Below are 21,765 nucleotides of genomic sequence, written 5' to 3' on the forward strand. Positions count from 1 at the left end.
GAGGCAAGTTCTTCTGTTATTCCTCCTACGAATGCTTGCGAATCTTTTCATTCGAATTTCAATTCCTCGTTTTATAATACGCATCCATCCATATTATATTTCCTTAGAAAAAGTTAAAGAATATCAAGTAGATAAGTATGTTAAATAAAATTTAAAATTTGCATATTCCAAAACCTATCAAAGATAAACAAGTAAAAGTGAAATTGAAAAATGTAGAAAATTTAATAATACGGTATCAATCTAATCAAATGACTAGAATGGATTTTGTAAAGTGTGTCTCTTATTATTAGTAAATATTAAATAATAATTTATACGTTTTACATAAATATTATCTATATTATAAACTATTATTTTATAATGTAATGGTAGGGGAGCAAAGTATGCTAAATGTGCAGTCACTCGAGCGTTATGGGGACCTATTGGGTTGTGAAGAGTAGGTCCTAAAACCAAAAAAAGTTAAGTAAAATTTTCCATTTTAGTGGGCGCTTGCCATTTTTTAATTTAATTTTCCATTTCCAATAATCGTTTTTTCCGATTATAACGCCATCTATCCATAATTCGAAAAAATGTTTCGAATAAAAGTTACTTATTTTTACGTAAGGAATCCAAATCTGCAATAAAAAATGGGTGCTTCTATTTAAGATTTTAAAGTAACCCCCCACCCCAACTCCTTGGGGAGTCGTGTTTGGTGCCATTCGATAGATTTTTTAAAAGTATCGAATAAGTGTATTTTACAGTTTTTCGATCTGATGTTCATTTCGCGAAATATCGCGGGATTCGTATTTAAAATATTAAATTTACCCCCCACCCCTCTCCGTGGGAAGTCGTGTTTGGTATCATTCGATAGATTTTTAAAATATATTGAGCACATATTTTTTAATTTTTCGTTCTGTCATTTATTTCGCGACATATTCGCTTATTTCTTGTGAAACTTTGGGACTCACCCATTTCCTTACCCCCTGCTCAAATCGTCAGATTTTTGAAATATACACTCTTTTGCATGTACTTAACTCACCTTATCTTAATCTGACAATTTCGAGTATTTTTAAGGATAGATTTTTTTTTTCGGGCCCCCCTTAACGAAATCCCCTGTGTTAAGAGCCAATATATGGTAGAGGTTCATCTGCAGGGTACCATGTTTCTCCCATATGCTAATCTGACGCGCTCGAGTAACTGCAAAAATCCCCGCTTGGGCTCCCCTACCATAAGGAAATTAATGTCTTGTATTCGGATTTCGGATGCTTTCATAATAAACATCCTTAAATTACTTATACATCTATATTTTTATTTTATTATATACCTCAGTGAGTTGGTGAGGAAAATACCTACCAGATTAATACGAACCCTTAAATTTGGTGAGGAAAATACCTGTCGGATTATATGGTTTTACTCGTGACCCGTCAAAATAGCCCGGTCAAAACAGCCCCGTCAAAAAAGCCCCGTCAAAATAGCCCCAACACAAAATAGCCTCGACAAAATAGCCCGCACACAAAATAGCCCCGACAAAATAGATCGCACACAAAATAGCCCCGGTCAAAACAGCCCCGGCTAAAATAGCCCCGGCTAAAACAGCCTCTTATAAACAATTACATAATTATTTATACAAGGTGTCCAAAAACTTTTTTTTAATTTAAATTATTTGACAAAAGGAAGAATGTATTTAATTTATTTAATTTAAAATGCATTTTACTTTTACCCGAAAACAGAAAAAAATGTTTATATCATAAATTAACATTGATTTTCGCTTGACTTAAATGTTCAAACTTCCAAGAGGCAGGAAAGACAGGACTCAAGTTCTCCGAAAAGACAATTTTTATTTAATGTGGTTAAGATAAACATCTGAATATAGGATAATTACCATTTCCGAAAAAAAATTTTTTAAGGAATTATTTCGTGATGAATTCTGAAGGGTGCTTTTTTTTCGGGGCTATTTTGTCGGGGCTATTTTGTCGGGGCTATTTTGTCGGCGGGCTATTATTCCGCGGCTATTTTGTCTTCAGGCTATTTTGTCGGAGCTATTTTGTGTGCGGGATATTATGTCGGGGCTATTTTGTCGGAGCTTTTTTGACGGGGCTATTTTGACGGGGTACCGGTTTTACTTGTTGGTGAGGAATTTACCTCCGCCCGATACATCTTATGGGTGTTTGAAATAATACGTAGATAGTACGGAAAAACCAGGTACCTAAGCATCAGCTCAACTAATAAATAATATGACCCAACTCTCCTCAGTTACGCGATTCTCTTTCCGATTATTCTTATTTGCGTTTATCCTTCTTCCGGAGGAGAAAGCCTCGAGGTGATTTAGATCACTTTTATTTACAGTCCAAGACTCAACACTCAAGACTAGAATGTAAGATCGAGAACACGTAGCAGCGAAGTAGGCGGATCCGCAATGCCAGTTTTAGGTCTTTGCTTTGTTACATAATTGAACATCCTTCTAAAAGCGGTTCTAGCCTTCTCAATCGTGGTTCTAATTTCACCGCGACTCTCTGCGTTACAATTTAACTGATATTCAAAGTAAATAATTTGATCAAGTTGCTCAGGTTTGGTACTATTAATATGCATATCTTCTTGGGTAGAAGCTAGGAGTACTGTGTCGTCCACATATCACAAATTATTGATGACTACTGTTCACAATTATTTCTTCTTATATTTCAGAAAGTGCAGTTCTGAAAATTCTTTTGGAATAAACGTTGAAAAACAGGGGCGACACATGCAGGCATCCCTGCCATACATCCAACGAATAAACCTCAAAAAAAAAGTGAAAAAAAAGTGAAAAAAAAAAAGAGAAGCCTTCTGAGTTCTTGATGCTTCGTACTCATACAAAGCTCCATACTAGCGTAGTCAGACATTTACATAATGTTACTATAACAGCCATATAGATAAACAGCATTTGATTTCAATTCGAGCTACAAGTCTTCCCGATTAGATGTAAAACCTCGAAACACGTATAAAAATAGATTTTTGAATATATTTATTAAAATCCTACTTACCCTCCACGTACTTTCCTCTTTTTCATCGTTTTGTTTTCTCTCCATTAAATATACTAAAGATACAGCGGCAACAAAATATCCAATTCCTAGTCTTTGTAAAACTCCAAATATTCGAAGATAGTTAATATCGGAACCACCATTTAAGAATACTCCCAAGCAGAATAGTTTTAGAGACCTCTAAAAAAGTGAAATATTATTTTTTGAGTAAATATAATGGTAGGGGAGCAAAGTATGCTAAATGTGCAGTCACTCGACCGTTATCGGGACCTATTGGGTTGTGAAGAGTAGTTCCTAAAGCCAAAAAAAGGTAAGTAAAGTTTTCCATTTTAGTGGGGACTTGTCCATTTTTAATTTAATTTTCCATTTCCAACAACAGTTTTTTTAGATTATAGCGCCATATATCCATAATTCGAAAAAATTTCTTGAATAAAATTTACTTATTTTTACGCAAGGAATCCAAATCTGCAATAAAAAATGGGAGCTCCCATTTAAAATTTTAAAGTAACCCACCACCTCTCCGTGGGGGGGGGGGGGGGTCGTGTTTGGTGCCATTCGATAGATTTTTCAAAAATATCGAATAAGTGTATTTTTCAGTTTTTCGATCTAATGTTCATTTAAATATTAAATTTACACCCCACCCTTATTTGCGGGAAGTCGTGTTTGGTATCATTGGATAGATTTTTGAAAAATATTGAGCACATATTTTTTAGTTTTTCGACATGTCATTCATTTCGCAAAATGTTCGCTTTTTTCTTGTGAAACTTTGGGACTCACCCATTTTCTTACATCCCGCTCAAATCGTCAGATTTTTGAAATATAGTTTTCATGTTTGGCATGTATTAAATGATTATTACATGATGATTGCATGATTATTACTTAACTTATTGTGCGGATCTTGTAATTAATTTCCACACATAAGAATGAGTCGATTTCTGCTACTGGGAAACTGCTACCAAAGTAAAGCCCCAGATGCAAACTAAATTTTATTTATAAAGCGAGAATGTTTAATATTATACTAATTTACCGTACAACTTATTTAACTTAATTAAATCGCACTAGAAAATAGAGACTGTCTTTATGATTTAAAAATGCGTGAAAGTGAACGAATGTGTGTGTGGTCTGTTTGGCGATTGAGATGAGGGTGTTTTTAAATTCCCCTTATTTTATGTCGATTTACGGAAAAGAGAACGAGACCTTATTTTAATTTACTGAATGGGACATGTGTAGATGTTAACTCATTTTTTACTACCAAAGAAAAGGAAAGGATTGTTCATGGTTTTGACGAATATGGTACTAAAATGGATTTTATATTTTTATGAATCAATAAGGGGCTTTAACTAATTATGTTTTATTATAATAGTTTCCGTTGGTTGTGTGTAACCGAGATTTTATACATTTGGTAGAATTTAAGTATACAGGGGAAAACAAAACTATGTTGTTATTTCAACACTTATCTTAATCTGACGATTTCGAGTTTTTCTAAGGATAATTTTTTTTCGCCTCCCCCCTTAACGATCTCTCCTGCATTAAGAGCCAATAATATATGGTAGTGGTACATTTTCAGGGTACAAGGTTTCTCCCCATATAATAATCTGACGCGCTCGAATAACTGCAAAAATCCCCGCTTGGACTCCCCTACCATAAATAAACATAATGGAAAAGTTTAGAAATGTGTTTTGCCTTGATGACTTCTCTCGGATCACTTTGATGCGAGCTGTAGCGAATTGATCATTTAACTCTTGAAATTTGCAATAGCTAGAAAAATCAATTCAAAATGGATCTGAGTCTTTCTGCAGAACGCGTCCAAGTCTCTAGTCCGTAAAAAGTTAAAAAATATTATACTGTTGATACATACCTACAGTTGAGTCCAGGAATCTTTACCCGTGCGTCATCATTTAAAGCATACGAAATAAGTCGATGATAAGTTGGAAATTGAAATTTACTAAACGCAACAGCAAGTGACAGTTAGTGACGGTAATAGGGTCGCTTCAGTTAGATTAGTATTTCATCTTACCTTTGTAATAGTCCAGATCATATCCCTGTTACTTTTATTTTTCTTAAAATTCGAAACCATCCCTATGGGTATACATGCTCCCATAATCCACAAGAAAGATGGAAATACCAAGTCAGCGGCATGTAGGCCGTTCCAACGCGCATGTTCGATCACGGTATAGCCACCTTGTCCATAATTGGCGAATATCATAAAAAGTATGGTTAAACTGTAAATAACAAAAAATAATTAAAGTCTTGTATGAAATATAATGTAGAATGGACAACAGAAGAAGAAGCAATAAAATTTTACAATGGATTCAAAGTGAACTAGATGAATCTAGAGAAGAATACGAAGCAATAATTATAATTGGTGATTGTGTAAAGGGCACACGACAATTAGACCGAAATCATTAGACCGAAAGCAGTAGACCGAACTCATTAGACCGAAAAGCACTTTACCGAAACCCCACCAGACCGAACAGCATTAGACCGAAATGGTACATAAATTAAAAAAGATTGCAATAAATTATGCTAAGATTTTGTATATCTGTCTTTTTGTTTATTGCGTTTTTTTTGTATTATTTTATAGGCTGTGTACAGTACAGTACTGTACTGTACAGTCTGATATGAAATAATTTTCATCCGTTAAACAAATTAGTGAAGGTAAAATAAATTAAGAGTAGAGTGACGTTAACACCATTTTAACTATTTCTAATAAGCATTCAAATGACATTTAGTTGTAATTACATTTGTCTTATCCCTTTTACTGCGATAAGTAAAAAGAAATTAAGGATAAATTTTATTTGCTTCTAATTTGAATTTCATGATTATGACAACAACCATTATGGATAATGGGTGAAGGGAGGTTGATGTTACCCTTACTCAGAGTACAATCCTTTTTGAGCACCATGTATTATGTACCTAATTCTTTTCGGTCTCCTGCTTTTCGGTCTCCTACTGTTCGGTCTAGTGAGGTTTCGGTAAAGTGCTTTTCGGTATATTGCTTTCGGTCTAATGATTTCGGTCTTTTTACAGTAAACTAAAATATTACTCTATGCAAATGTTTATATTTAGTTGTATTAAGTTACGTGACATTGAATATTTATGTAATGGGGACACGCACCGCGGCTTGGCCTAGAGAAAGGGCAAGCTAATCAGAAAGTTTGTTGTTATATTGATAATCATGTTAGTAAAACCGAATACATAATAAACAAATATGCAGTAGATATACTTATGAGTATTAATAATGAGTATATTAGTAATTATGAGTAATTATGAGTATTAATAATGAGTAATACTCATAATAATGAGTATACAATTAATGAGAGAGAAGATTTTAAGAAAGACTTTAGTGATGATCAGACGACGCAAGTAATATCATATACCAACTGAGTACTAGCTATTGTTGTTAATTAGTGAACCAAATAAATATATATGAGTACTTAGTGTGTTGAAGTCAACCAATTCCTTGTAGGGGTAGCTAGCCCCAACAACCACCATATGGCGATCCTGCCAGGATCGGCATCTAATATATGTTGACAATATGCTGCCACCTTAGAGCTAAGGGTGGTAGTCTGTCAGGTTCTTTTCAATGTTAAGCAGCTAAGGGAGAATAAAACATCTTTACTCGACGAATACCAAGTTTATTCTGACTTATCATTATATTATTTTTAATGATCAATGTGGGTTATTGCAGTCATACACGGGCTGCTTATTCAGCACCCGTGGCTCAAGAATTAGCACACACTATTTAGAAAATCAATGATAAATTTTGTTACTCGGTATCACACACTCTTGATCCAGTTCAATATTGGATTATTTAATATCTATTAATTAATCTTATAATACTTATAAAAATCTTAATCTCTCTTATTACAGCACAGATATTCTTGTTAATTAGTGAACCAAATAAATATATATGAGTACTTAGTGTGTTGAAGTCAATCAACCCCCTTGTAGAGGTAGCTACCCCCAACAACCACCATAATTGGAACGCTAGAGTTGACAAAGATCATAATAGAGAGATGTATGAGAAAATATGGAGAGGAAACCGAAAACCGAAATGGAGTAAGGATGATCGAATTCTGCAGAAGAAATGATCTACAGATTGGGAACGTCTATTGGAGCCAACATGCAACAAGCAAGATTGCTTTTATAAAGGAAGAAGAAGAAGAAAAATCTTTGCTTTTGAATACTTACCCTCTATAAGCATCCAACGATGAAATTCTTTCTTTCTTTGGAGTAGCGGAGGAAGTGATTTCTGCGTTGGTCCTATCAATGGTCTTCGTTGATACAAATTTTTTCCAAAGTCGGCAGCTGGCATAAATCAATATAAATATTGCAGCATATATTAAAATTATTGTTAAAATTGCTAAAAGAAAAATAAAAAATTAGAAAAAAGAGAAAAATGTTGACCTTTTTTTGTTTCGTCAAACGCGTTTCATATATTTATACTATTTAAGACTAAAAAGACCCTTACATAGAAGGGTTCTTGCATATAAACATAGTATATAAACCAATAAAGTAAACACTACAGCCGTATCCAAATATTCTTTAGAAAATAGCCATGCTTTTGACTTTGAAAATGTACAGATTTAAAAAATCACATGAAAATGAAGGTGAATATAAATAAAACAAAAACGGGGATAGTTAAGAAAAAAAGACCAAACCAATAAGGAGATTAAATTAATATAATGGAACAATATTAGAAAAAATAAATAAAAACGTAAGAATATCTGGGCAGCATTATGACTGATGATGGCAAAATAGACGCGGAAATAACAAGCAGAGGAAATACGTCTACATGATTAATAATTAATACAATTAATACAATATTACTACGACACCAAGATGTAAAAATGGAAGTCAAGAGAAAAATTCACAATACGATAACCGTGCCAATAATAACATACCCAAGCGAGAACTGGACAATAAGGAGCATCGAAAAAGGCGAAAAAAAAATATTTTTTTTGAGATGGAAAAGTAATACCTCACAAAACTTGCCCAATCAACTGTCAAGTATTTTGGTAAAATTTTTTCGAAATTGGAAAATATCTTCTGCCACCCCCCAAGACAATTAAAAATTTTGAAAAAATGTTACAAGACGAAAAAAATTTTTATTTCGAAACGAAAATGTAATAGCTTACAAAAGTTGCCTAACACACTATTTAGTATTTTAGTAAAATAGCGTTGAAATAAAAAATATTTTCTGCCCCCCACGGCAACTAAAAATTAGAAACAATACATTAATAGGCGAATTTCTTTTGTAAGGGAAATGTAATACCTTATAGAACTTGAATAAAGAAATTCGGTTTAAACTGGAAAATATTTTTTGGTTTCACAAGGCAATTAAAAATTTTACTCAAGAAAAGTATCTAAAACATTCTTTTTATAACAAAATAGCCTAACTTATCCGTCTCTCTGACGGGACCCAAGTTTTTTAATACTAAAATAAATATAAAGTAAAGTACAAAATTAGGTATACAAATATTACAAAAAAATATTATGGTCATTCCACGTTATTTTTGTAATGTTCGGTGTATTCGTCATTACTTTTGTTTTTTCCAAGTTCATCTTTACAATTTACACTCCTATTCAAGTAGTTCACTACATTAAAGAGAAGCTAGGTATCAAAGAATATATAAGATGTTATGCCCTTCTTAAAGATGCCAACACAACAACAGGGTCCTCATTCAAAATAGGTATTAAGTCTAAAACATCTATTGACTTATTTTTTAATAAGGAAATTTGGCCACCTGGTGTAAACATTAAATGGTCTACAGAATCCTCATGCTCCGAACCAACAACTTCATCTGAGGCAAATATGAAACCGAAGCACATCAGAAGCCCAGTTAGCTTGGAAAATCCAATTACCATTCCAAGTAAAAACAAAAATGAAGTTCAAAACACAAATATACTTACTGACAAGCAGGCCATCGAAATTTGCAAATCTAAAGATCCGTTCCGTTCCCAAATAAATTTCATTAAGAAAGATACTTTGGAACCATCGATAAATTTGGATCCTTTAACACCACCAAGAGTTAGATTAACCAATAACTCAAACAGTCGATATCTTCTAGCAAGATTAAGGGAACCGGATATATTAAAAGCAATTAAGCTACATCTTGCTTTCCTACACGACCAGCCTGCCTCAGTATTTTGTGATGGATATACCAACACCAGTGTGAAACTATTTTTGGCTTCCGAAGGACTACCTACCAAGACTGAGGAACTAAGAAAAATTCTTCTAGAATTTAACGATACCTATGGAATTGGTCCAGCTGAGGTGGAAGCTGATCTTGTTGCTTATAGGTCCTTTCTAAGTTCAGAAAGAATCATACATCTACAAAAATCAAGGGAATGTCACCGAAATTATTATTCTACTAGCTCTCCAAGACGAAATTTTTAAACAACACGACGTGTTCTGAGGAACTAGAAACCTCGAATAATTTTAGTGATGACAACTTTAGTATGGTTCTGATTAATATTCGTTCTATAAGAAATAAAACTGACGAATTATTTTTGTTTCTGGAAGAATTAGGATTTCCCCCGATAGTTGCGGTTACAGAGCACTGGCTTGAAGTCAACGAGCCTTTTTTTGTAGAAAAATATACCACAATTGCTAGGTATGATCGTCCAAGTTCAGCTCATGGAGGCACCCTAATTCTTTCTAGAAATAATGATTTTTCTCTGATTACAAAATATGACTTTCTGTTAAATGAAGCCTTCTTTGAGTTTTCCCTAGTTTATAATAAAAATCTTAATCTTTACATTATTTGCATCTATAGATCACCTGACTCCTCTGTGGAACTATTTTTTCAGAACCTGCTAAATTTGTTAGATGACTTGCCTCATAGAAGCAGAAAAATTCTATGCGGGGACTTTAACATTAATTATGATGCTGCTTGTGCTACCCAAATGTCCTTGGTCAACATATTTGAATCATATGGTCTCTCAATGCACGTTAATTCTCCTACAAGGATTACAAAAACCTCATCTACCATAATTGACTATATTGTCTCAGATTTCTCACCACTTGATGTCTGCTCTACAATTATTAATGCGGGATTATCAGATCATGAAGCAGTATTTACGAAGTTTAACATCTTCAGCAAACCCTCCTTGAAAACCCGACGTTTAGGTAGGATTTTTTCCGCTGGGAATTTTCATAAATTTCAAAATTTATGCTTAACTTCTGAGTGGCATTTTCCTTCTGCGGACGTGGACTATAATTTCAACGATTTTATAGAAAAGCTTGTCTCTATCTTCAATAAGGCATTTCCTTTAATTTCAATTAAGCCAAAACATCACAAACCCTGGGCTACAAAAGGTATTCGCATATCAGCCAAAAATATGCGCTCACTGTTGTATATCAAGAAATTTGCTACCAACGTCTCTGTCACTCAATATATCACCAAGTACAGGGTAACCTATCTAAAACTCATCAAATCAGCAAAAAAAGCCTACTATCAAAATCGTATGGAAAGCTCTAAAAGTGTTGCAAAAGAAACTTGGTCCATAATAAACGATCTTCGAAATAGAACTCACGCAGTTCAAACATTTGCCCTTCCAGACCCGGAAAATCTAAACGAATATTTCGTTAATGTGAGTAAAAATATAACTTCTACTATTTTGCCACAAAAAGATCCCATTTCCTATCTCCCCAATTCAGGAGTGTTCTCGAATTTATTCTTTTTAAGACCAATCGATATAACTGAACTGATCCAAACTATCAATAGTATCAAAAGCAAATCATCCTGTAGTACTGATGGACTATCCATAAAAATCTTCTCAAATCTCACAGAAAATGTGTTGGTAAACCTCGTCTCACTAACTAATGATTCCTTTGAAAGAGGCAAATTCCCAGAGTGCCTAAAGATAGCCATTATTATTCCCCTTCATAAGGGTGGTGAAAAATCTAATGCTTGCAACTATAGACCTATTGCCTTACTACCGGTACTTTCAAAAATTATTGAGAGACTCATAAAAACCCGTCTCATGTCCTTTCTCATTGATAACAACATCTTATCCCAAAATCAGTTCGGCTTTTTAACTAATAAATGTACCACTGATGCCTTGTTTTCTGTGTTTCATGAGGTTTACCAAGCACTAAACAATAATCTTTATACTGCCACTGTTTTCTGTGACTATGCCACAGCTTTTGATTGTGTAAATCACGACATTTTGATTAAAAAACTAAATTTCTATGGGATTCGAGGTATTTCTTTGAATTGGTTCCAATCTTACTTGAATAATAGGAAACAAATAGTTAGAGCAAATGATACTGACTCTAGTCTAAAAAACATTGTATGTGGAGTACCACAAGGTTCAGTATTGGGTCCTCTACTGTTCCTTATCTTTATAAATGACATCACTAACTTAAAAATCGATGGAAAAATTTTTCTTTTTGCTGATGATACCAGTATCACTTGGAGCAACTCAACTATTGCATCTCTTCATGCAACTATAACTTCTGATTTGCTTACGATAAAAACCTGGTCTGACTCTAATTTACTCTCTTTTAACGTGGATAAGACAGTAGCATTATCCTATAAAAGTGCTCTTCAACCCCTGCTTGTTAATAACAGCCAGATCTCTACCGTTGATTCTGTAAAATTTCTTGGTATTTTTTTAGACAGCAACCTCAAATGGTCCCTTCATATCGATGTGTTAAGTAAGAAACTCGCCTCAGCCTGCTATGCTATAAGATCTGTTTCGAAAGAACTCAATTTAGCATCTTCTAAACTAACATATTTTTCTTTGTTCGAGTCTCATCTTCGATATGGTCTTCCTTTTTGGGGTTCTAGTACAGCTGCCCAGTTAGATGTTATTTTTAAATTACAAAAAAGAGCAATAAGGTATCTGTTTGGCCTCAGAAGAACAACACATTGCAGAAGTTACTTCAAAGATCACGGCATTTTAACCCTTACATCTTTATATATTTTAGAAACTGTTTGCTTAATTCGTAAACACATGCATGTCTTTCCAGCAAGGCCTCGTCATGACTACTCCACCAGAAATTCAAATTTTGATGTCTATTTACCGATCCCGTCCTCTGAGTTAGTAAAGAAATCTATATTATATTCCGCAAAAAAACTATACAACCATCTTCCTTTACAACTCAAATCTGCAACATCTTTCCCCAAGTTCCGTAAAATGACAAAAGCTCATCTATCTAAAAGACCATATTATTCAGTAGAAGAGTTTCTTAATGACTAACTAAGAAATTACAGTAATGTACAAGTAACCAAACTTATCTATATTTGGGTGTCACATGCAGCAGCTTAAACTTATTAGTTCCTATGCCTGTAAATAGTTTACTTTGTTGTATATTCACTTTGCAATTTCTATAAATTGTTGCAAATATATCGATTTTGTTTTTTTTTCTTTACTTTATTAACTTATATTTTGTATTTTTGTATATTTTTTTTATATTGACGATTTATCAAATTTCAGAAAATTGTATTTGTTATTGTTATTGTTAGATATTATTTATTTATTTTTTCTGACTTTAATTAAGCTTTGTCCATAAAATTTGTATTTTCAGTGACAATAAAGCATATTTCTATTCTATTCTATTCTATCTTAAGATCTACTTTTTCCGAAGCTTGAAATAGTTGCGTCATCATGGTCTGTAAATCTTCTAAACTTGTAGCGAATATTACAATGTCGTCAGCATATCTCAAATGACTCAGTTTTCTTCCATTAACATTTATTCCTTTATCTACCCAGTTAATGTCTTTGAACACGTCTTCAAGTCCCAGTGTGAACAGCTTTGGTGAAATAACGTCTCCCTGGCGAACTCTGTTGATTGGTATAGCTTTGGTTTTCTCATCTATTTGTATTTTCATTGTAGCTTTCTTAAAAATATTATGTATGAGCATTCTGTATCGAGAATCTATCCTGCAGTTGTTCATAGCTCTTTCTATTGCCCAAAGTTCTATGGAGTCAAATGCCTTTTCATAATCAACGAAGCCAATGTATAAGTTCAAGTGATATTCATTAGTTTTCTCTATTAGCGTTCTTACTGTAAGAAGATGATCCGCTGTACTGTAACCCTTTCGGAATCCTGCCTGCTCTACCGGTTGATAGCTATCAAGCTTCGACGATAGCCTATTAGTTATTACTCTCATAAACAGTTTGTACATTTGGGACAACAGGGAAATTGGCCTATAGTTCTTCAGATCTCCCCTGTCTCCTTTTTTGAAGAGAATTATTGTCAAGCTTTCTTTCCAATCATCTGGGACTTCTCCTTTGTGAAGGCATTCGTTGAAAAGATTTTTCAATTCTTCTAGAATAATTTCACTCCCCTCCTTTAACATTTCGGCAAGTATTCCATCTGGGCCCGGGGCCTTATTGTTCTTTAGTTGTGCCATAGCTTGTCTTATTTCGAAGGATTCTATATTAGGGAGTACTTCTGAGTTGACATTTATTATCTTTTTCTTAAGATTTTCCTTGCGGTGTTATCTGGGTCTTTGTTTGAGGAATATAAATCACGGTAAAGTGTTTGTGCAACTTTTAGGATTTTGTTCTTTTCTCTTGTTTCTTTTCCATCTTTATCTTTTAATGAGATTATTAGAGGCTTTCCATTCATCATCAGAAAGCATAATATGATAGAGTTCCTCGAAAGATTCTGTGGTGGGCACTCAATAAGAAAGGAGTCCCTGGGAACATGTACCTAAAGATTGTGAGAGATATGTATGAGGGAGTAACGACTAGTGTTAGCACAGGGGTGGGAGAGACTGATAAATTTCATGTGAAAATAGGATTGCACCAAGGCTTGGCGCTTAGTCCTTATTTATTCTCATTAGTTTTGGACCAGATAACAAGGAAACTACAGGGTAATATTCCATGGTTCTTAATGTATGCTGATGATGTAGTGTTATTAGGAAATAGTGAAAGAGACTGAAAGAGACTCCAGAACAAAATATGGAACAGTGGAGACAAGCTCTGGAGGAAAAAAGTTTAAAACTTAGTAGGACAAAAATAGAGTATTTGGAATGTTCATTTAAAGATAGAGTTACTACAAATAAAATGGTATCTTTGGATGGTGAAATGATTGTGAAAAGCAATAGTTTTAAGTAGCTAGGATCGGTATTACAGAGTAATGGAGAAATAGATGGAGATGCATGCAGTAGAATTAGGGCTGGATGGATGAAGTGGAAGGAAGCGAGTGGTGTGTTGTGTGGCAGAAAAATTCCAATGAAGCTGAAGGGAAAATTCTGTAAAACAGCCATAAGACCGGCTATGATGTACGGAACTGAATGTTGGGCAGTGAAAAGGAAAGAGGAACAACGAATGCATGTGGCGGAAATGAGAATGCTTAGATGGATGAGTGGAGTGACAAAGAAGGATAAAATTAGAAATGAGTATATTAGGGGAAGTCTGGGTGTGGCACCAATTGATGCCAAAATGAGAGAGCATAGGTTAAGATGGTTTGATCATGTTCAACGTCGAGACGTTAATCACCCAATACGAAGAATAGCTGAAGTGTAGATTCCTGGAAGGAGTAGGAGAGAAAGACCAAAGAAGACTTAGGGGGAGACGATTAGGCAGGACATGTTGGTAAAGGGGATTAATATTGATATGACCCAAGATGGAATTGTGTGGAGAAATGCAATTAGGGAAGCCGACCCTGCATAGGGATAAGGCAAAGAGAACGATGATGATTTGCTTCTATACTAGCATAAAATTTTTTAATAATACATTTATCGTTTCTATTTTCAAATGAGTAACAATTTTAGAAATGTGTATCCAATATACAAGACTTTGTTTGTGAACTTTTGCAGAGTCAATTCCTATTACATAACTGTACAAAATCGATTATAATCGCATTTAATTACTCTTTAAAAGGATTGATCCCTTTGATACATACGGAGTATTTAATAGCTAAACTAATCTATCTTGATACATATGCGATTTTCAGAATTAATAGGGAATTAACTGTATGCCGATACATTTGAAACTCATTACGTAAATGTTGGTACAAAAAATAGAATATTAATGACGTCATTCGTAATATTAAACAGATTATTTGAACATAAACGTTAATAAATCAGGATATGTCTTCAATAAGCAAATATACATGTCATTTAAAATAAATTGGAACAAATACATACAGATGATCTGATAAATAACCTCATTTGATTTTGAAAACAGGTTTTTCCAGAAAATTCTTTAAATGTATTCAATATAGTCTCCTTAATTAGAAGTAACCCGATAAGGCTTTACCAAAATGAAAAGCTTATTTTGTAACAGTGGCATTAATATCAGTCTTAGTACCCTTTCAGACTAAGACACCGGTGTCTGACACAAGTGTCCGCCACCGATGTTAAATTGCAGCAAAGCATTATTGAGCCACTAAAATCAACCAGACACTCAAAGTAGCTCGTCTGTAGTCGTTCATTTAAAACAATGCTTTGCTGCACGGTGGCGGACACCGGTGTCAGACACAGGTAGTCTGAAAAGGTACTTAGATGTTATTTTTGCATTGCTATGTATGGTCAATGTCAATACTATTATATATAATTAAGGCCTGGGCACTCAACATAACGCTGACGAAAAAGTAAGAAGCTGTTGAACTCTGGCTGTATAAAGGGATCTTGAAAATACCTTAGACAACCCACATCACCAACGAAAATATCCTAGAATACGTACAGATAGGGGGCTGCTAAACATCATCAAAGTTAGAAAAATTAGCTATCTGGGACACATAATGAAAAACGTATAGTACCGCCTTCCGCAACTAATCCTCCAGGGGAAGATTGAAGGAAAATGGGGTCCCGGTAGGCGCCAGATTTCATGACTTAAAAATATCAGAGACTAGACAGGCCTTGATTCAACATCCTTGTTTAGAGCTGAATTGGATAGAGATAGATTTGCCAGTGTAGTCGCTAACGTCCACTAAAGGAGACAGTACCACAAGATGGAGCCTCCTTTTAGCTCAATATAATGATTCAAGCGATTCTCCAACTTCTTTATGCCCTCCAAATAATAAGATTCTGAAAGTGAGAAAATAGGCATTTGCTTCATCAATTACCTCTTCTTTTGATCTAAATTTTGTATTTGCCAGCCACCTGTTCAGACCTGGGAACACATAATAATCAGAGGGGGCCAAATCAGGAGATTAAGCTGGATGAGAAAGCAATTCGAAGCCCAACTCATGAATTTTTGGTACTCTCATAACACTGTTGTGAGTTGGAGCTTCTCTTGGAGAAACAATGCTTTTTTCTGCATACGGAGCCGTTTCTCACTGATTTCATGCTTCATGAATTCAAGGAGTAAAAGAGGAAGGCCAAAGAAAATCTTAAGGTAGACGCTTTTGAGGAGGAGTTACTACTGATATGACCAAAGAGAGAAACTTATGGAAAAATGGAGTGTAATGGACATGGAAGCCGACCAGTCATAGAGATACGTGCAAAAAATGATGCTTCAATTTCCTCTTCTAAAATCGTTAAACAAGTTTTCATGTAAACATTTTTATGTTAAACATTTTTATGTAAAATTGTAGCTTATTTCCACCAAAGACTCCAAATTGCGTTAAGATATCACAAGGAAATAGCATTAGAATAATATTAAGGATTATTATAAGTGTTCGATCAGGTGCATTTTCTGGTGCTTAATGTATGCTAATAATGTAGTCTTAGTACGAAAAACTAAAAAGGCGCTTAAACTATGTGTGAAAAAGATTAGTATTGTTATGACCCAAGATAAAAATGTATAGGTCTGGATCCCGCGTATGAAAAAAAGTTGATTAATAGCAAGCTGAAAATTTGTTCATAGCTTAATGGTGTCTAGTCGGACAAACTTTGATATATGGGAACACTGGAACAGGGGAAGTTTTAATTGTGGAACAGGTTAAAAATTTGGAACGGTCAGACCACGAAAACGGCACATGTATTTTGTCCGACAGAACAGACTTAAACTTTCCGAACAGAGATTAAACTCTCATGCAAAAATCAGACTGCTATTTATCACCAAATGGGCGTTTTAATGAGTGGAACATGTAGAATATGTCAAATGACAGGTATTATGACATGTGATAAATAGCAGTCTGATTTTTGCATAAGAGTTTAATCTCTGTTCGGAGAGTTTAAGTCTTTTCTGTCGGACAAAATAAATGTGCCGTTTTCGTGGTCTTACCGTTCCAAATTTTTAACTTGTTCCACAATTAAAACTACCCCTGTTACAGTGTTCCCATATATCAAAGTTTATCCGACTAGACACCCTTAAGCTATTAACAAATTTTCAGCTTGCTATTAGTCAACTTTTTTTTCATACGCGGGATCCAGACCTAGTAGCTTTTCGCATAGAGATCAAGACAAAGAGAATGATGATGATATTGCGATCTTCAGTTGATATTTAATTTGCTTTTCATCTGAAAAACTTAATTTCTGTATTAATTTATCAAAGAATATGTACTATGTTCTTCTTTTACAATATATCAGCTACAATATGATTACTTACGTGCATATATATTAACAGGTTCCTTTAATGTTTCCAAGAAACACCCAGACTTATTAACATCTACATTGTATACACCGAACTCTCCCAGTTCTTCTTTTATATCACATATAACATTATCCTTTTGATCTTGCGGAAGATACTCCGTCCGTTCTGTGGCCAATCTGAAGGTAACATCGGTACTAAATATATTCTTAGTGAGATCGTTGTCACATTCTTTAGCAGAACCCTTGCAATAGTTTGTTATTAAATACGGACACTACAAAATAAAAAAAAATTGTAAATGGAATTGGCCAAATAAACATTAAGTCAATATACGTCACTATATTATTCAGATAATGTAGGTATTCTACTTTGATTTTTGTTTCTACTATTATTTCGTATAGTTTTGCCGCTACATTATATTAAGGATACGCCTCTGAGAGTCCCTTGTACTTGTAGATATTTCCTTACATATTTATGCACTGGTGCTATTATTGCATTTGACCATTCTTGAGGAAATGTTTTCTTCTTCCATATTAGATTTAGGATATACAATCTTTTTTTGCTTTTTCTCCTATATATTCCAACATTTCTGGACTAGGAGTCCCAGAAGTTTTCCCACTATTTAGCCGTCCTATTGCTTCCTCTAGTTCTTCTTTCTATAAAGCTCCTGTCGTCTCAGTGTTTTCCTCTGATCCACCAATTACGTTGTTTTCCTTTTCCTTTGCTTTCTCTTGTTCTCCGTTCAACGATTGTTCGAAATCTTCCCTCCATCTTTCTATTATGCTCGTTGTCGGTTTATATTGTTGCGTTTTAGGTCATTATATATCTTAGTTTTATTTTGTTATTGTTTCTAGGTATACATCTAATATACATTGTGTATTCGTTGATGCGATATAAATATATTATCTGAATACAAAAATGTCAAGAAAAAATTTCGAAAAGAATATTATATACATGTAATTATGATATTTTGAATACCTGATAGCATTCTTTGTTGAGTGTATATAAATACACGTTTTTATAATCAGCAACTTCGATATTCAAATAATATTGATCCAAAGTTAAATTGGCTAAACTATATCCTTTGTAGTCGCTGACGTCATAGTCATCTATTAAACACCATTTCATTTTCTTAGACTACCTGAAAATACATATTTTGGTTATATATTAAATAGCAATAAAGTAAAATTGCAAATGCTACTATAAAGATAAAGATCTGAGACTATTACAACATCTATATTGGAATCAAGAAGCTTCTATTCTGGAAGACGGCAAAGTAACAGACAAAATTTGCATTCAAAGAGGTGTCAGACAGGGTTGTGTGTTATCAGCAACTTTATTTAACGTATGGGTACTCAGAAACAATTTTTAAAGAAGCCTTGGAAGGACAATGTGGAGTTCGAATCGGGGGAGAAACATCAGATATGCAGACGACACCGCGATCATGGCAGAAAGTATCGAAGATCTTCAATTTCCTATAGATCGAGTCACCAGAGAATGTTCCAATAACGGAGTTAGCATAAATACAACAAAGACAAAGTTACTTGTGGTTAGCAAACAAGACGTCCGCCCTATGCAACTTATTGTCAGTAATGAACCGATAACAAACGTTAACCATTTTAAATACCTAGGATGTTGGATAAACGAGACACTAAATTCGGTTGAAGAAATTAAAATTCGTATAGAAATTGCAAGAGGTGCATTTATGAAATTTAAATCTATTCTGAGCAACTCTCAGCTAAACATACAACTAAGAATCAAGTTCCTAAAATGTTATGTGTATCCTGTATTACTATATGGATGTGAAACCTGGATCATGAAGGTTAACATGATGAAGAGATTAGAAGCCTTCGAGATGTGGTCATATCGTAGAATACTTAGAATATCTTGGGTTCAACGCATTTCAAACAGAGAAGTCTTAAATAAAGTAGGTCAAGGCGAAGGTGACATAATCAAGATGATAAAAAAGATAAAACTTGAATATCTCGGGCATATAATGAGAAGTAGCAGATACAGGATGCTGCAGTTAACACTCAATGGAAAGATCGACGGAAAAAGAGGAATTGGTAGGAAGAACTATTCATGGCTCCGAAACCTTCGACAATGGACTGGCTTATCAGCAGATCAATCAAGATCGAGAAGGTTATCGGCAAATTGTTATGGAAGCTACCCACGCCGAAAATTTCGGCACGGTGCTTAAAGAAGAAGAAGAATTGTAACCTGTGAAGGATGCAATTCTACTGAATGAGCTAGAGGAAGATGACCTAGAACTGCTTAATATATTCATTTTTTAGTAAACGGAATGCAAAAAAGACCAAAGACATAATTAAAATTTTTGATGATTATGTAAATTAAAGAAGAATTGTTTGTGAAATTATGAAACTAATAACTATCAGATAAACAACAAGGATTCAGATCCGGAAGATCATGCGTAGACATTGTATTTGTACTAAGACAAATCACAAAAAAGGCCATCGAGTACAATAAACCAGTATATCTATGTTTTATAGACCTGACAATGGCTTTCTATCGCATCCAAGTCGAAGACGTCTTACACTTACTGTAGAGAAGAAACATACCAATCAATATTAAACAAACCATCGAAAACATCTACTTCCATAATCGAATACAGGCAAAGATAAATGGAAAACTAACAAAGTTTATACCAGTACAAAGCGGAGTCAGACAAGGTGACTCATTAAGCCCACTGCTCTTTAATATAATAATGGACGAAATAATACAAGCAGTACGTAAAGGCCATGGTTACAGAATGGGGAACAAATAGATCCAAATATTATGTTATGCAGAAGACGCAGCAATAATCGCCGAGACAGAAGACAATCTCCAAAAATGAACACACATCTTCAATAGAGCAGCCAAAAAATACAATATGATAATATCAGCAGAAAAAAACAAATGTAGGTATGACAACATCTAAATACCCACTACGATGTAAAATCGAAATTGATGGGAAAATAATAAAGCAGGAAGCAAGGGTTTATCTGGGAATAGATATAACTATTAGTTAGGGAGATGTTGAAGAAGAAGTACGACAATAAAGCTTAAAAGCAAGTAAAGCGGTGGGATCTCTTAATGACACAATCTGGAATAGAAAACCCCTAAGACAAGACACAAAAGCAAGAATCTATAAAGCAGCAATTAGACCTATATTGACATACACAGCGGAGACAAGACCTGACACATCTAAAACTAGGCGACTACTAGAAACGACAGAGATGAAAATACTCCGACGAATATCAGGGAAAAGTCTGTTGGATATGGAGAGAAGCGAAAGCATAAGAAGAGCATGCAAGGTAGAAGACATAAATGGATGGGTGACAAAACGGAAACAGAAGTGGAACGCACACATTAGTAGAATCGCAGAGGATAGGATAGTACGAGTAGCACGAGATATCACCAAATGGACAAATAAGTATTGGCAGACCAAGAAAAAGATGGTGCGATAATTTAAACAAATTTGGAGGCTAATATTGAAGAAGAAACAGGCTTTAAAGCCTAAATACATGAAAGAAGAAGAAAAAGAATTGTTATATTTGAGAGATATATCTCCTATAAGAGAGATCAGAAATTAAATGAAGACTTTAAAATATTCCTTAGGGTCGATAATACACTGAATAAAAAAATTGTGAATATATAGAGGAAGATGAAGGCGTTACCGAATAGTAGGTACTAGGTGTAAGCTCCAGGGAACTACATGAGATATTATTAAGAATGACAGACTTAAAATTAGATCATGCCATTAGAATTTGATAAACTGCTGAAATAGGCAAAAACCAGGTAACATACTGAGATATTTTGGAAATTTAACTAGAATAAGAGAAGGTGTGGAACGAACAATTATCTTTCATTGAACGTAGCGGGCCAAAGACCCAGAGGAAGATCTCCAGCATTATGGTGGGACCAAATAAAGGATATGACTGGTTACTCATTCTCCAAGCAAAGCAACACGCACATATGAGAGAAATAATTGGACAGACCTAGTCATGCAAATGATGCTACCACTTCCTTACGAAGGAGAGAAGATAAAGGAGGAGGAGGGATCTAAATATATTAATGGAAGTTACAATTTCTTGAAAAACTATTTTATATTAATAAATTCTTACCTCAATTTATGGTTAAAATACTTCGAAACATACGAAACTCAAATTGAACAGTTATATTACAGATCAATATTGAATCCGTTGTTTTAATCTCAATTTTTTATGAATAGTCAATTTATCACTAGTAATATTGATACATAATTTGTTTTCATTGAAAATGAAGGGTAAGTACATGAAGATAAAGATAACAGTAGCACTTAGATAAAATGATT

General features: G+C 34.2%; 1 protein-coding gene across 3 annotated transcripts in view; it reads right to left on the reverse strand.

Annotated features, from left to right (window-relative positions):
• Nucleotides 1-21,765, reverse strand: part of LOC114324836 (heparan-alpha-glucosaminide N-acetyltransferase) — a 58,520-nt gene that overhangs the window by 12,113 nt on the left and 24,642 nt on the right. For 2 of the 3 annotated variants that reach the window (XM_050651870.1, XM_050651869.1), the window contains exons 2-6: nucleotides 18,411-18,573; nucleotides 17,451-17,706; nucleotides 7,185-7,356; nucleotides 5,008-5,212; nucleotides 2,994-3,170 (exon numbers count right to left, since the gene is read on the reverse strand). In XM_050651870.1, coding sequence (XP_050507827.1) covers nucleotides 2,994-3,170; nucleotides 5,008-5,212; nucleotides 7,185-7,356; nucleotides 17,451-17,706; nucleotides 18,411-18,560 — 960 coding nt within the window. In that variant the 5' untranslated portion in view covers nucleotides 18,561-18,573. Of the gene's footprint in view, nucleotides 1-2,993; nucleotides 3,171-5,007; nucleotides 5,213-7,184; nucleotides 7,357-17,450; nucleotides 17,707-18,410; nucleotides 18,574-21,556; nucleotides 21,710-21,765 lie in introns of those variants that run through there. The other variant, XM_050651868.1, reaches the window with a different exon arrangement.

The sequence above is a fragment of the Diabrotica virgifera genome, chromosome 5 (genome assembly GCF_917563875.1).
Source record: "Diabrotica virgifera virgifera chromosome 5, PGI_DIABVI_V3a".
Taxonomy (NCBI): domain Eukaryota; kingdom Metazoa; phylum Arthropoda; class Insecta; order Coleoptera; family Chrysomelidae; genus Diabrotica; species Diabrotica virgifera.